The 16,791-nt window shown below is 44.5% G+C and overlaps 1 protein-coding gene across 1 annotated transcript in view; it reads right to left on the reverse strand.

Annotated features, from left to right (window-relative positions):
* The window catches only part of mmp15b (matrix metallopeptidase 15b), a gene marked incomplete at its 3' end in the record, with an annotated part of 57,918 nt that overhangs the window by 26,498 nt on the left and 14,629 nt on the right, over positions 1 to 16,791 (reverse strand). Inside the window, 4 exon segments of the mRNA XM_080729534.1 lie at positions 1,345 to 1,506; positions 9,329 to 9,636; positions 11,733 to 11,855; positions 14,422 to 14,570. Of these exon segments, the coding sequence (XP_080585660.1) occupies positions 1,345 to 1,506; positions 9,329 to 9,636; positions 11,733 to 11,855; positions 14,422 to 14,570 (742 nt within the window).

The raw sequence follows: 16,791 nt of genomic DNA on the forward strand, positions 1-16,791 counted from the left end.
TCAAGCCTCTCTCTCTCTCGCTCTCTCTCACTGTCTCTCTCTCTCTCTCTCTCTCTCTCTCTCTCTCTCTCTCTTGCTCTCTCTCTCTCTCTCTTGCTCGCTCGCTCGCTCTCACTGTGTGTCTCTCTCTCTCTCTCTCTCTCTCTCTCTCTCTCTCTCTCTCTCTCTCTCTTGCTTGCAGGCTTGTTGTATGGGCTGGTGTAGGGTTACAGATCCATGGGCTGGGCGGACGTTAAGATCCCCTGGACTGGGCGGACGTTATAGCCAATTGGAGAGCTGGATTTGGTCGTGTCTGTCTAGTACCAAACAAAAACCGCTGGCTGCAGTTTACAAAACAAAAACCGCTGGCTGCAGTTTACAAATGTAATATAAGATAGGCCTGGAGCCAATTCTGATATCTTCACAAATTGGTACCACCCAAGGTGACCGTACATTTTTTACATTTTTGACTTCCTCAGATCTGCAGTTAGCAGAGGAGTTTAATGGGTTCTACACCAGATTTGACATGCATGGTTTCAAAGAGCAACACTCTGAACGTAGGTAGGGGTTGTTGATGTCCAAGGTTCATGCATCATCATCATCATCATGCTTTGATGAGCAGAATGTGATCAGGTGCTTTAAAGGGTGTAAACCTAAGAAAAGTCCAGGCCCAGACAACATAGGTGGCCGTCTACTTAACGTTTGTGCAGAACAATTAGGCCCTATTTCTTTTTTTTTTTCCAGTTGTCTCTTACTCAGCAGAGGGTGCCAGCTTTATGGAAGCGGTCCATTGTGGTACCGGTCGCTAAGGGTCCTCGCCCAAAGGCTCTAAATGACTTTAGACCGGTGGCCTTAACCTCTATGGTTGTGAAGTCATTTGAGAGACTTGTTAAGGAAGAACTCCTGGAGAAAACGGAGTGTCTCCTGGACCCTATGCAATTCGCATACAGGGCTAAGAGAGGAGTGTCTGATGCTACCATCACCTTACTGAACCTTGTATTTGAACATCTGGAAGTCAGCAAAAAGCATGCTAGGCATCTACAAGCACACAACGCCTCGCGGTGCGAGGCGTTGTGTGCTTGTAGATCGGCTGTTTTCACTAGTTTAAATCATTTTTAAAATGATAAATACAAAACAAACGGTTTTGGACATACAAGGTTTCCACCCGACAACGACGAAATATAACTCATGTACAGTAATTGGCCCACTGGCTTGTCACTTGTCATGATCTGAAATGGCAAATCTTTGAGTAGCAGCAGCGCTATAGAGAGATCTCTCTCTATAGCATGCAACGAGGGCCTCTACAACTCTTTTTCCCGGGCTGTATCAGGGGCCCAGCACGTCCCTGACTGTCCCTGAACCCACCGTAGATCTGCTGAATCCCCCGGCGGTCGTCCTCTGGCAGCTGGAAGTCGTCCGTCTCCATCCACTGGTAGAACGGAGCCATGATGGCCAGCGGGTTGTTGGAGTGTTCCAGGCCCAAGGCGTGGCCCAGCTCGTGGACCGCTACCAGGAACAGATCATTACCTGGAAGGATGGATGGAGAGAACAGAGGAGAAGATATTAAGAGAGAATATTGCAATGTTCTGCACTCAAAGTACCACGAATCACAATACAGTACAACACAACACCACATAGCTCAGCATGATCAGAGAAAAGGAAGGAAAAAAAAGAAACAAACAAACAAAAAACACATCCGTTGTGCTTTATCCATAATTTGAGTCCGCCATTACAACATCACCACAGCCAGACCCCAGCTAGCCATATGCCCGATTATATAAAGGCAGGTTATTAAAAACTGGACGTCTTTCCAGGTTCTTAATTTCAGTTTCCAGAGCGTACTGCATGTGCATCTGCGTGCGTGTGTGTGTGTGTGTGTGTGTGTGTGTGTGTGTGTGTGTGTGTGTGTGTGTGTGTGTGTGTGTGTGTGTGTGTGTGTGTGTGTGTGTGTGTGCGCGTGCGTGCGTGCATATATACACATGTTTGTCTTATCAAAAGCACGGGAGTTTAAGACAGCAGCACGTGCTACAGTCAGCAGAAACATGCTCCGTCCTTGGAATTAATGTCCCGAGAATGTGCCAGTGAAGGCCCTTCTCCACATATCTGAGAAATGCATCACAGACAGACACGCTAATCATTCACCGATACCAATCTTGGCTTTTTTCTTTTTTTGCGCATACATTTCTATCCAATCAAAGGCTGCTGTTGTCTGTTTCGTTGCCACAGAGACAATTATGCATTAACCATTAACATGGCGACGACAGGGCATGGGCATGCAGCTGTGACACACTGACCGCCGTGTCAACTCCCTCTCTCTCTCACAAAGGACTTCCTGCAGACGGCCATCTGAAAAAAAGCCCCAACACGGTAAAAAAAAAAAGACAATTCCTTTAGATTTTCGCTGAACCATTCCTACTAGCCCTTACCCGTTCAAAGATATGAGCTCCGAAATGATGTGCAGTGTGTGGATTATGGGATGTGCACTGTGCACACAGTATATGAGGGATGGAAAGTAACTTTAACTGGTGCTTGCATGCTAATATGTAGGAGCATCAATGTAAGAAATACCCGTTCCATTTAACGGCTACAGAGATACTGTGTACCGATCTGCATGATTTTGGACAACATCTGTAACAGGGCCAGAACCACCCCCCCCCCCGCCCACCCGCCTGCGCACACACACATTCCCCCCCCCCCCCCCCCCCCCCCCGTGTGTGTGTGTGTGTGGGTTTGTGTGTGATTGTGCATGGCCTGAACAACAGCGCCCCTCCCTTAACATGTGTGGTCACAAAAGGTACTGTAGGCTAAATAGATATAGATACACCTAAAAAATGCAATTATACAGCATACGATTTGTGAAAGTGACAAACGGGCTTCACAGTTATGTCAGGTGTGTTCATATGCTGATGGTGATGCGATTTCAGATCAATTGCTCCAGCCACTGAGGAGAAACGCGGTTTCAGACAGACAGACACTCAGACAGACAGACATTCGGAAAATTATATGTTAGATGGGTCATCTCTGTAGCAGGGCCAGCAGACCACTGGGGTACTTCCCGCTCGCTCACTGCTTCTTTTGTTCCCTGGCCCTTGCTTCTAATTGACCTTTGACCTTTGTCTGAACAGAGGGGCCGACGGCGAACGGACGTGTGCCTGCATCATGTGACATCATTGGCCGCCGCATGGCCTAATAGAACTAGGGTGATGTCATCCCTCTCCTTCCACGCCAGAGAAGGAGAGGAGATGCTCCGGATGCCTGTCGTTTCACATTCTTACCCCCGCGTCTCTATCTCTGTCTGTCTCTGTTTCTCACAAACGCACGCGTGCACGCATGCGCGTGCACACACGCACACACTTTCTCTCCCTCTCAGCCCTCCAGGTTAATTTTAGAGTCACATGAATATCCTCATGGTTTGCTAAGCCACAGCTAACAGTGACAGAGAGAGAGACAGAGAGAGAGAGAGAGAGACAGAGAGACAGTGAGAGAAGGGGCGTCAATTGGGTATGGCAGGGGTATGCAGCTGCCATACCCTGTGTCCAGGGGGAAAAATAAAAGTTACTTTTAAATATAAATCCATGAATGTCTCTATGTCTATCTGCGCTGGTTATTATGTTGTTAAATTACAGTAAAATAACTACAAATGCAAAATCTAACAAAATGGTCACTTTAACAAGGTATTATGATTATATTCTCCACACTTGTATTCTCCCCATCTTGACAAAATGGTATATTCCCAGGTTCCGCAGGTCAGCTGCACAGGTGCAATGCATTATTGTTAATTGTGGCACGCTTACCAACAACCGTTCCAGGCTGCCATATCCAGCCCAAGAAACCGTAGAAACCTGTGTAAAAAAACGATTGTCTACATGCTCACAACGCCTCGCGCTGCGAGGCGTTGTGAGCATGTAGATCTGCTATTTTCACGATAGAACCGTGTTATACAAAATGTAATGCCTCTTTTCCATGAGGACTCCCATCTTTGCCATACCCTAGCTTTTGCTGAACTGACGCCACTGAGTGAGAGAGGTGAAGAGTGAGTGTGCGCAAGACAGAGAAAGGTGCTTTGTGAGGTAACCGTGACAACCATTTGACTTGGCAGAAAAGGAAAGGTGAGGAAAACTTCAAACGCCTTTAGAGAAGCCGGGAGAACAGCCAACGTATCCGATGCCCTTCCCTTGTCTTTCTCTGTCTCTCTCACACTCTATTTAATGAAAACACACACAATGCTCTCTGCCGGGTTGCCTGGCCACTCAGTCCCCCTGCTATTCTCACGCTTCGCCATCCATTCTCTCGCTTGGTCAGGTCGTTTAGCGCCGACTCATAGCTGATTCATTAAGCAACGAAGGGGAATCCTGCTCAAGGAGATGCACACAAAAGCATTGTTTGTACTTTTGTCCAACCGCGGTGTCAGTTGTTGACAAGAGGCGATCTACAAGCCTACAAATCAGGCTTCATGTCTTATGAACGCCAATAACAGCCAAAAGCAGCTCCTCCGGAGTGGCCCAGGCTTTGTTCCAGTGATTAGCTCGGTCCCAAACGAAGGGTGGTGACCTTCTGCTGCGATTGTGCCTACCGCGGTGCATCAGCTGTTTATAGAGGAGCGCTCATGACAATGTGTCATACAGCTAGCTGGCTTGGAGGAGTTTTTGTCAGGCAGACGGGATATCGGTTTCACAGAGGTTGTTCAAGAACAGTGTGCGTCAACAGGTTTAAAAGATAAAAGTTATTCACCGACAATGGCAGCGAGTCAGCAGCAGCAAGATAAAAACACACAACGAATGCTTATCGTGCATTTTCTCTACTAAGATATCCATCCTCAAAATATATCTTTTTTTTTTACCTTTGATAACTGGAAGCGCTTTAAACAGGCATGTTCCCCCTCCTGGGGGGAATTCATCAAACAGAAGCCCGACACAGGCATCATCAGCACAAGGGCCGTCACCAGAGGTGGTGGTTGAGGTGCAGTCTAGACACACAGCCTTTGTGCAAAATTCCTTTTCAGTTCAAGGAAGCGTAATTTGAACAATCTATACTAACATAAGAGCGTGTCTATCCTTTACATCTTTTAAGGTCCAACTGAAAGGATGATTTATGGACGATCAAATGTGAACATTTTCGGTTGTGTTGGTAGTTTCTGAGTATTTTGCTTTGTTTAACAATGACAGTGAGATACTTGTTGCACTAACTAGCATTGACCGCTATGGTCTCTTTTGTAAGACACTTTATGTATATATATTTATATATTATTCGCCCTCTCTTGATGCACCTTCTCTTTATTGGTACTGTACTGCTCTTGTTTTTTTCCTCTTATCTATCTTTTTTCTTACTTCTCTGTAACTTTGTAAATAACAGTATACTGCTGTGCTACAACTGGACAACTGAATTTCCCCTTGGGATAATAATGGTATCTATCTATCTATCTATCTATCTATCTATCTATCTATCTATCTATCTATCTATCTATCTATAAATAGGCAAAAGATTTTCTAGTTGAGTCTCTTGTATTTTAGGTCAGAACTAGGCCATTTTTTTTTTTTTTTTGTAATCTTCTGTTTGTAGCCTTTTAGTATGTGCTCTCGTTGCCTGTTTTCTGTATGGGGACTACAGATGGAAATGTGCATTCTTTCAAAATCTTTTGTGTTGACACATCATTTTATGTGTGGTGTTAAAGGAGCTATAGTCAACTTTTTCATTGTAGGGCCGACACTTTTCTATAGACTAGAATGTAAACAAAGTGTCGGTCTGACAATGGCCAAAATGATTATTTTATCATTATTTTACTAGCTTATTTTACGCTTTTTGTGGTCATTTTTTGAATAGAAACACATATATGAAGCTTATTTTTTTATAACATATTTTGGAAACATTATTTTTATTTTAGTATCCGTTTTTCAAGAAAAAGTTGACTATAGCTCCTTTAATATGTGCTGTCCCTTTCAAATAAACGTTTAAAAATGAAGTACACATTTTGCCCCGTTTTCAAGTGTAAAGGTATTTTATTGCGCGCGCAGGTTTCCTCTGGCCATGTGACACAGGACGTCGGGCCAATGCATTTCAATGAGAACGGGCGCAGACAACAGTGTGTGAGTGGAGCGTCCAGTGTGCGGCCAGTGAGAACGCCAGCGTTCACATTAACACGCAGCGGAAGCTAGAAAATCAGCGTATGCTTACTTACGCGCCTGGTGGTGGGTTAACAATGGGTCTAGTCTACTGATCTCCCCGAGTGGGACACACTCCCACTTACTGTGGAATTCCACTGTCCCTGTGATCTGTCCTGTAACACCTCCCACACACTGGAGCGCACACACGCACGTACGCACGCACATACGCACGCACGCACACACGCACGCTATACAGATAATGAATACAGAGTTGCACATGTGTACCTAATCCCACTCACAGACAGACACACACGCGCACGCACGCATGCACACACACACACACACACACACACACACACACACACACACACACACACACACACACACACACACACACACACACACACACACACACACACACACAGACAATAGAGTCCCTTTTCTGTCCCTTATTCTTAATGGTTGTTCAACCATTAACCTTGATGCCCAGGGGGTATTTGGTGACAATGGGCTTCCTGCCCTGTCATCTACTGACTCACTAAACGTGTGAGTGTGTGTATGTGTGTCTATGTGCACGTGTGCACACGCACGTGTGTGTGTGTGTGTGTGTGCTTTCATGCTCAAGGATGTGTCCACGTAATGCTCAGAGCTACTTAGAGGGGGTAACATTTTAGAGCCACTTGGAGGCACCGTTTTGGGGGCGAGGGACATGTGATGTCAACGTGCACAGACTTTGAAGTTTAACTCTCAAATACCTGGAACGCGCCCGAGTCGCGTTAGATTTTAACCACTTTAACCATTATTTTATGCTTTAACTTTAGAAAAATAGCAGATATACAAGCTCACAGCGCGGCACCGAGTGCCGCGCTGCGAGCTTGTAGATCTGCTATTTTTGAAAAATCGTGAAAATGAGTGCAAGTCTTTGAATATCTTTGACCCGATCTTTGACCAGACTTCTAAATCCTTCCTCTAAATCAGTGGTTCTCAAACTTTTTCATGTCAAGGACCCCCAAAATTACAGGTATTTGGCCACGGACCCCCCATCTCAAAATATGTTGTTCCAGGGACCCCCCAGAAGCAAATATTTGATTTACAAATGTTCGCTTTTAAATAGATATATTCAAAGACTTGCAAAGAAAAATCATGATTTTTTCAAAAATAGCAGATCTACAAGCTCGCAGCGCGGCACTCGGTGCCGCGCTGTGAGCTTGTATATCTGCTATTTTTCACTGGTTAAAGCATTCAATAATTTTAGGCCTAAATGGGTTTTAATGGAGGTAAGCCGAGGAGCGGAGCCTGACAAATGAGAGATGATGTAGTTGACTGGGTTAGCCTCGCGGAGGAAATTGGAAAAGACTGTTTGAAATGAATGCGTGTTCCTGGGGTTGGGAGGGCAGTAGGGACAGCTGTTTGCAATGAATTATAACGACCCAGCGGAGCATCATGCTTTGCGCCGCTCCGCAGCGCGACAGTTGGACTGAAACCTTCATTCAGCACAGCTGAGCGTAACAAAGCCGCCAACGAGCACTCACATCATGTCAGCTCTCCCAGGTCTGTTCAGCTGGAGGAGCTTTAATTATCATGCCTTGACAAAGATTGAGAAGCATCTGTGTAGAGCAGCAGTGGTTCCCAAACTGTTCAGGTCAATTCCCAATAGAGAGGGTTCCAAAACTAGTGAAAATAGCAGATCGGCTATTTTCAATACTTCTTAAACATTTGTTTTCTAATTTATGGAAAACAATTTTTTGCTTTTTGTCGGCTAGCGACGCAATCCGGAGTGCCGTTCCTTAACTAGTTCGGCTCATTTTGACGGCTAGCGTCGGCTTGCTTTGGTCCTTACCGTGAGCTGATTATTGACGCTGTTGGTGGTCCGAGGGCCGCGATCGCTAAGTGCATATTGCGCCGATTTATTCAATGTAAACCAAAGCAGATGGCCAACTTTGAAGCCCATTTTCTCTGAATCTATGCTTTTCTGGAAGAGGACAGCCTTTATTCGCGGCAAAATAGCCGAAAAATGTGCTTCTAACAATAACATTAGCCTAGAGGTAATGGAAGCCAAGGCCTTCCGGCGCATAGTGATGACACGCACAAAAGTCATCGCGCACGCCACGGCTGCGCAGGGCTTGCGCAGCTACAGCGCTCGTCTATGGGGCTTCGGCCGGCCACTGAGCAGGAGTTGGCTCCATCTAGTGGTGGCACTTGATGAGTTAATTAAATTACTTAAAAATCGTTATATATTTTTGTATCCATGAAAATCTTTTTTTGTGGGGGAATGTTTCTTGGAAATGTTTTGACAAAATGTAGGAAAGAATTAAGGGACGACCCACAAAATGGGTCTTGATCCATTGTTTGGGAACCAGTGGTGTAGCACAGGGGTTCCCAAACTTTTTTGTCTCAGGGCACCCCATTAATATTGCTTTTCATCCGAGACACCCCTACATTATATCGTTGTCGGGTGGAAACCTTGTATGTCCAAAACCTTCTCTTTTTGTGTTATTATTTTAAAAACGATTTAAACTAGTGAAAATAGCCGATCTACAAGCACACAACGCCTCGCAGTGTGACACTTTTGCATGATGAAGTTGGGCTTTTATTTTACCAAAAAACATACACATTTGAAACTTGGATATACCAGGTTTTTGCCCGACAGTGACGATATTCATAATTTTCACTCCCAACACCATATATTTATAGCATATTTTAGCGATTATTTTGTGAGGAAAACATTGAGATAATAGCCATGAAAATAACCTTGTACTTCAAGCTTAAAATGATACTAAATATTCTTTTAACCCTTTCAGTGCCCAGAATCACCACTAGAGGGCGCCCAATGGCCATAGAATCCACCATAGACATACGCTGTATATGCACAAGCCGTGCGCAGCCATGACGCGCCTGAACACTTTCCTTTGTGCATGAACAGGAACAGGATGAAGTTAGCTTGAAGTTAGCTATTGGCTACCAAGCATTTTAGAAGCCCTATTTTCGGCGATTTAGCCGTGATTAAACCTTGCACACCTCATGGATATGCATGGAACAGAGAAAATGAGCTCTAAAGATCCTGGATTGCATTGGAGTGGATGGCAAATATCGGCGGCGCGACGCTCTCGCAGGCCGTGTAAACAGAAGCCGAACTAGTTTGGGATTGGCACCCCGAACGTTAATAAGGTCCAAACTATCCCGAACTAGTTCGGGATAGTTATCAAATGATCTCGCGGCACCCCAGGACTCAACCTTTCTCCTCTTACCTTGCAGGTTCTGGTTGCCGATGGTCCACGGCTCGTCCGAGTCGAAGTGCGTGTCGCCTCCCATGCCGGGCCCGGGGAAGTAGGCGTGGGCCAGGAACCCTCCTTCACCGTCGAACGGAGAGCTGTCGCCGTGGAAACCAGAGGCAAAGAAGATCATGATGTCGGGCTCCTTGCGGCGGCCGTACTTGATCTCCTGGAAGGGGATCTCGTCAAAGGTCAGCGGGGTGACCTTCTGCCAGACTTTGAAGGCCCTCCGGATGGCCTCGTACGAGTTGTACTCTCCGATCTTAGGCGTGTAGTTCTGGATGCTATGGATGCAGGAGACAGTGGGGAAGAGAGATTAGAAATTAGAGGAGCACAGCCCAGGGGCGTCACACCAAATTCTGGGCCCTGGGTACAAGGATTCACTGCGGGCCCCCCATGAATGTTAACTATTGAAAAATAGCAGATACAAGCTCACAGCGCGGCACCGAGTGCCGCGCTGTGAGCTTGTAGATCTGCTATTTTTGAAAAATCGTGAACATGTGTGCCAAGAAGCCTACGTTTCCATGTCAGTGATGCTCAAACTTTTTCATGTGAAGGACCCCCCATCTCAAAATATTTCGTTCCAGGGACCCCCCAGAAGCAAAATTTTAGTTACAAATGTTCACTTAAAAAATACATATATTCAAAGATATGCGCACATTTTCACGACTTTTCAAAAATAGCAGATCTACAAGCTTGTACTGTATATCTGCTATTTTTCAATAGCTAAAGTTACTAGGGCCCCTCCATCTTGGGCCCTGGTAACTCAGTCCCACTTTCCTACCCCTTGTGACGCCCCTGAGCACAGCTGTCCAATTGAAGTATTGGAAGTACAACTGAAGTACACAGAAATCTAATAAACCCCACAAAATGTACTAAGTCTTGGTCAAGATTACGTCAATCACAATTATTCTTGTCACGTTTTATTTTTTGTAATAATTCCCATTTCCTATGGTGGTGTATGGATTATTCACAACACATTATCAATACAAATACCTAATTAGAATTAAACATCTTGTTGTTGAGAGTACAAAGTCATTTTCACACATATCGATACTGACACCTTTTGTACTTAAAACCGATTTTGTGCCATCATTGTTTTGGGGCAGAAGGGGGCACTGGTGCCATGATTTTCGTCCATAAGCGGCCACTCTCTTATTTTGAAGGACCGGGAGTGATCGAGCTCACCGATCCCAACTTGACGACTTGTTTTTTTCCCACCGGAACTAGTCCCCGTTCATGGGGTGATCAAAGATGGAGGATTGTTGTTGTCATCCGATCAAATAAACATGCCAGCATTGGCATAAAACGTATTTTTTCGAGTAAATGGACTCTAAAAATACAGAACCGCCATTGTTTTCAATGGCACGGGAGCACTTTGCGTGCACGTGGACGTGCGATCGAAAGAAATCAAGGACTTCTGCCAGTGCCAGCGTTTAGCCATGGACCATAATGGTAGACTGCCATCTTTTCTGTATATACAGTATATAACCCGGTGATCTTCGGGATAGGCAAGGCTTAATGACCCTAATTAATCCCGAAGATCTTCGGGATGGGCTACAGATGAGTTAACCCATTCAGGCCTAGAATTATTGAATGCTTTAACCAGTGAAAAATAGCAGATATACAAGCTCACAGCGCGGCACCGAGTGCCGCGCTGCGAGCTTGTAGATCTGCTATTTTGGAAAAAAGTCGTGAAAATGTGTGCAAATCTTTGAATATGTGTATTCTTAAAGGGACTACACCATGAATTTTCATTTTTCCATTTTTTATGTATTTTCTTGGTGTCCCACCAGCAACTTCTATCCTCACAAAGTCCTATTTCTGACCATTGTGTCTTTCTCAGTTTATGGGCAGATCTATGTTAGCATGTCTCAGAACGGTCCTGATTGTGAAATGTCAGATTTGTGATGTCACAAGGCCTGAGAAGGAGGCAGGAGGAGCTGGGAGAGGGTTGGGGAGGGGTGGGCAGGCCTGAGAAGGAGGCAGGAGGAGCTGGGAGAGGGTTGGGGAGGGGTGGGCAGGCCTGCTGAGCAGGAGGTGGGGAGGAGTGTGGGGCCAAAACTGGCTCAATAGCGCAGTCCTCCCACTCAGGACAAGGTGGTACTGCAGCTGAAAATGCTCTGAAAGCCAGGCAGAAATGACAGGGGCTCTGTATTCAGGAGTGGTAATTTAGCCTCAAACCTTTTCAAAAACGTTTTTGGGACACAAACAGTGTTATATAAATTATTTTTAAATGCATGGTGTAGGACCTTTAAAGCGCTCGGTGCCGCGCTGTGATCTTTGAAAAATCTGCTATTTTTCAATAGTTAAAGCATAAAATAATGATACACCATAATGTGTACCCGTTCTGAATGGGGTAAGAGAAACTTTTTTTTACCTGTAAGTGAGGTGACCCTTGTTCCACCTGTGGCCGGTCAGGGCATAGCGTTTCCGCCGCACGTTGGTTTTAATCTGACCACCGAACTTGTCGGCAACGCCACAGCGGGGTCGCTTCATGGCTCTGTGGGAGGAAGGGGGAGGGGGATGAAGGCAAGGAGATATGAGGATAAGTGCAATAAATATTAATATAGTACAGTAGAACTGCAAAACAGTTTGATTTAGCTGCACTTAAGTCAGCATTTCTTCAACAAACGTGGTTTGGGACCCAAATGAGAACGTTGGCAACACATCTGAAACCCTGGAGACGACAACATCCGTTTTGGGTTGAGTCTGTTCCGCAAATGACCAGCTGGAATATGATGAGTCCTGGAGCAAGAGTGAATCGACTTAAGCCCTTTGCACACAGGACAGTTGCGTTTTTTTTCGTTTGCGGCATGAATAAAACGCATTGGATTTGGTGTGCAAGGCTGTGCGGAATCGGCGCTGCGGATCCAAAAAGGAGTCATAAAAGGAGTGATGAGTTTTTTACCGCATGCGACAAGACGCACGAATCGAACTGGTTTCGATCGAGAAAAAAACGCACGGCGGCAGCCACTCGTCGCACGGCTAATTCGGAGCCGGTGTGCATGATGAGGTCATAGAGAATCATTGTTTTCTTTTCAAAAAATTATATTGTCCATTTTATCCGTGCGGTTAAACACGCCTGTGTGCAAAGGGCTTTAGTGTGTCTTCTTGCTCTAAAGCCCCTTTTCCACTGGCCCAACACCACACAACTCCACACCACACCGCCCACTCGTGCCAGGTTTTCCACTACAAGGACCTGGGTAGAGTGGTGTGAAAGTGGTACTAAACGTGGTACTAAAAAGTATCCAATCTAGAGTAGGTCTGAGCTATAGGCCAAACAGGGCCAAACACTTCATAATGACTGATCACTCACTGACTTTTCATTTAGACCACCAGGATATAGTTGTAATACATGATAATAGATTCTATTGTGTTATAACCACTATTATAATCTATTATAGTGTAGTATAATTATCATAGTAATACATTAATACTTTATAGTGTATTATAATCACAGTTATAATCCATTACAGTGCATTATAATTAGGATAGTTGTAATACAAATTTATATTGCATTATAATCACAGTTAAAAGGGTCCAATTCTTTTCTTACCGATTGGGGTACTTTTGTGTAATGGAAAATGTAGATATTTTTATGTGGTGCGGTGTGGTGTGGTGTGGTGTGGTGTAGTGTGGTGTGGTGCTAAAGCTGCTGTCGAGAAGGGGCTTAAGAAAGGTTTCAAGCTGTTTTAAAACTAAGACTAAATATATTGTCAATTTCGTCAACAAATAAAAACTACTAGACTAAAATGTTAGGGAGGGACTCGTGGAGAAGAGATTCAGTATATGTTTGGTTGCGCTCGAGTGTTGCGCTCTGAAAATAGCAGATCTACATGCTCACAACGGAGCTCGTAGATCTGCTATTTTCAGCATGCAAAATCTGGCATTATGCCAATTCGTCGTTAAATTAATATTTTATTCAAAAGACGACTAAAACTAAAAAGAAACGGGCTGTCAAAATGAACCCTGCCTTCACAAAAGTGAGGAGTGTGCTATAGCTCATTGGTTCTCAAAGTGGGTTCCGGGGACACCCAGGGGTCCTTGAGGGAGTTCCAGGGGGTCCCCAGCTAAATTACAGATAGTTCGGAATCAAATGGACCCTTATGGGTCTGTAACCCTAACAGATCCATTTGGTTCCATTTGTACACTCTCAGAGTTAAATTAACATTGATTTTACAATATAAGTTGGGGTCCGTGAGATAGAAATGCCATTAAATGGGGGTCCATAGCCTAATGCGTGTCATACTGGGGGTCCCTTGAAATTAAACTGGTTGAGAATCAATGGTAGAGACGTAAAAATCTTCTCTTATGGGGGTCCCTGGCATATCTTTTCAAATTGGGGTCCGTGGGCTAACAAGTGTCAATTTGGGGGTCCTTGACATGAAAAAGTTTCAGAACCACTGCAATAGCGCAGTGGTTCTCAAAGAGGATTCAAGGGACTCTGTGGGTTCCTTTACGGGGGTCTAAATTGGCCCATACAAGTCTGTAACTCTGAGAGTGTACAAATGTAGGAGATCTTGAATGTTAGTGAAGCACTGCTATAGCGTACGAGACAGTCTGCTGGTCCATCTGAGAACGAATCATTATTTTATGCTTTAACTATTGAAAAATAGCAGATATACAAGCTCACAGCGCGGCACCGAGTGCAGCGCTGCGAGCTTGTAGATCTGCTATTTTTGAAAAATTTTGAAAATTTGAATTTTTTCTAAGGTTTTTTGAAAAACCTATGTTTCTATGTCAGCAATCTGGCCAGCCATCGTCAAAGAAAAGGTCCTTTTTCACTTAAATGGAGCTCAGTTGGTCTGTTCTTGGGAGACTACTTATGTCAGTGGTTCTCAAACTTTTCATGTGAAGGACCCCCAAAATGATATTTATTTGGCCACGGACCCCCATTCCAGAATATTTAATTCCAGGGACCCCCCGGAAGCAAAATTTGAGTTACAGACGTTTGCTTTGAAAATACATATATTCAAAGATTTGCACGCATTTTTACAAGTCTGTAACTCTGAGAGTGTTCAAATGTAGGAGATCTTGAATGTTAGAGAAGCACTGCTATAGCGTACGAGACAGTCTGCTGGTCCATCTGTCCGGTGACCTCCAGGTTGTAGAACCTCTGCATGTCACCGATGGCGGCAGACAGGATCTGGGCGGTGCGCAAGGTGGACATCTGCCTGCTGGCCTGGGGCAGGTAACCATACATCCTCAGCCATGACTGGAGAGAGAGACACATACAGGTACAAGAAATCAATTACAAGAGATTACAAGGCGTTAGGGCTGTCACAATTATTACATAATCGTCTAATCGTGATTTTTTTTTTAAATAATCGTGATTATTTTTCATAATCGTCATAATCATTTCCATGTTGAAACATTTTCATATATTTAAAAAAAAAAGTCAAAAATAGTGGAAATAGCAGATCTACAAGCTCACAACGCGTCTGCTATTTTCACTAGTTTTGTGCGACAGTCTTGCATGATGAAGCAGGGCTTTACTTTACGAGAAAGAAAATGTACAATCAGTGACAAAGGTTTTGTTCTAAAAATCCTCAGCCACTATGAGCGGAGACTCACGAGAGCAAATAAATCGACAAACCGTCATTATACCGTACAAGGTTTGTTCTAAAATTAGAAATACATCTAAATAAATCACACCCAGTTTGAAGTGAGCGGTGCTATTTATGAGTTCATTTCATTAAAGGAAAGGTAACAGAAAGGGCTCTACTTTGTGTCAAAAGAACTGTGACATAATTGTGAAAATATTTGCCAATGCAACTATACCCTGAAAGGGTTAATATTGGGAGCTGTAGGAAGAAGGTGGTCCCAACTCCCGAAGCACCGCCCAACCACCTCGGAAACTGACGAGCCAAAACAGCGGTTTTTTTTTTCAGGCATGCTGGAACTACCTTGCCCGGTATTCTTATTTTTAAGTAGACACGTCCGTTTGGGAATCAAATCAAGCTCTCAACATGAACTGATAAAATGTGCTAAACATCTGCTTTTAATTTAAGTTCAGATGAGAGAGTGAGAAAGCTGTACGTAGGAGATAGAATAGAGCAAGCACATAAACATTGTAAATGACACATCTGATTTAACCCTGCAAGTGCAATTTGTAAGGGTGGGGGAGTGAGGCACAGGTGGAGTGTGTGTGTGTGTGTGTGTGTGTGTGTGTGTGTGTGTGTGTGTGTGTGTGTGTGTGTGTGTGTGTGTGTCTGTGTGTGTGTGTGTGTGTGTGTGTGTGTGTGTGTGTGTGTGTGTGTTAGGGGTGGATATTGGCAAGAATCTCGCGATGCAATACGTATCACGATACTTGGGTCACGATGCAATAGTATCACGATATATTTGCGAATCTTTGCGATACGATACTATTGCGATACTATTGCGATATATCAGTTTTAAAAGCTGAAGACCCTGCTCTAATGTTGTTGTTTTCGTCGTTCGCAGCCATTTTCTCGAGAGACCTCACCCTCACTCACTGAACCGTGGGAAGGGGAAGTAGCTACTATAGTAAAGTGACATCTAGAGGCAGCGGAGTGTCAGAACCGGACTTCTACCATTGGTTCCTATGCAGGGGAACATATTTTATTTTCTTCAAAGTATCGCGATACTACGGCCTGAAGTATCGATACAGTATTGGCAAATAAAACTATTGCGATATCGATTATATTGCCCACCCCTAGTGTATGTGTGTGTGTGTGTGTGTGTGTGTGTGTGTGCGTGCGTGTGTGTGTGTGTGTGTGTGTGTATAGGCGGGTGGGTGGGCAGGGACACATGAGTGCAGGGGGTGCCCTTGTTATATGTTTGTGGTAGCAGATAACCTGTGTGTGTGTGTGCGTGCGTGTGTGCGTGCGTGCGTGCGTGCGTGCGTGCGTGCGTGCGTGCGTGCGTGCGCGTGTGCGTGCGTGCGCGTGCATATAGGACTGTAGGTGTAGGCCTATGTGTGTGTGTGAGGGAGAGAGTCTAAGCAGGGATGTGTGTGCATGTATGAGGATGATGTGAAGGGAAAAAAAGATAAACCTTTGGGTGGGTGGAGTTACGACGACTGTATTCAGGAACCATTCCCTTGTGCCTCTGTGAAGTTGGTTGATGACCAATATGCTTTAGAATTGTCAAGAAGCATGTTGTACCAGCGCTAGGGGTGGGCGATATGGTGATAACTATCGTTGAGACGATACAATGTCTCCACGATATGCCTTTTCAGAGGTATCGTATATATCGTGATACAATTGAGGGAGCCTTGTAAAAAATCCTGTTTTATCGTTAATATAGAGATTCATTGCAGAATGCAATTTAAACCTGCATTTTGGTCTAAATCAGTAGTTCTCAAATGGACCCGTAAGGGTCCATTTGGTTTCATTTGTATACTGTCAGAGTTACATACTTGTAAAGTTCAATTTAGACCTCCCAAAAGGAACCCAGAGAGTCTAGTTTTTGTC

This window comes from Nannobrachium achirus, assembly GCF_963921795.1.
Source record: "Nannobrachium achirus genome assembly, chromosome: 7".
In the NCBI taxonomy this organism is placed as follows: Eukaryota; Metazoa; Chordata; class Actinopteri; order Myctophiformes; family Myctophidae; genus Nannobrachium; species Nannobrachium achirus.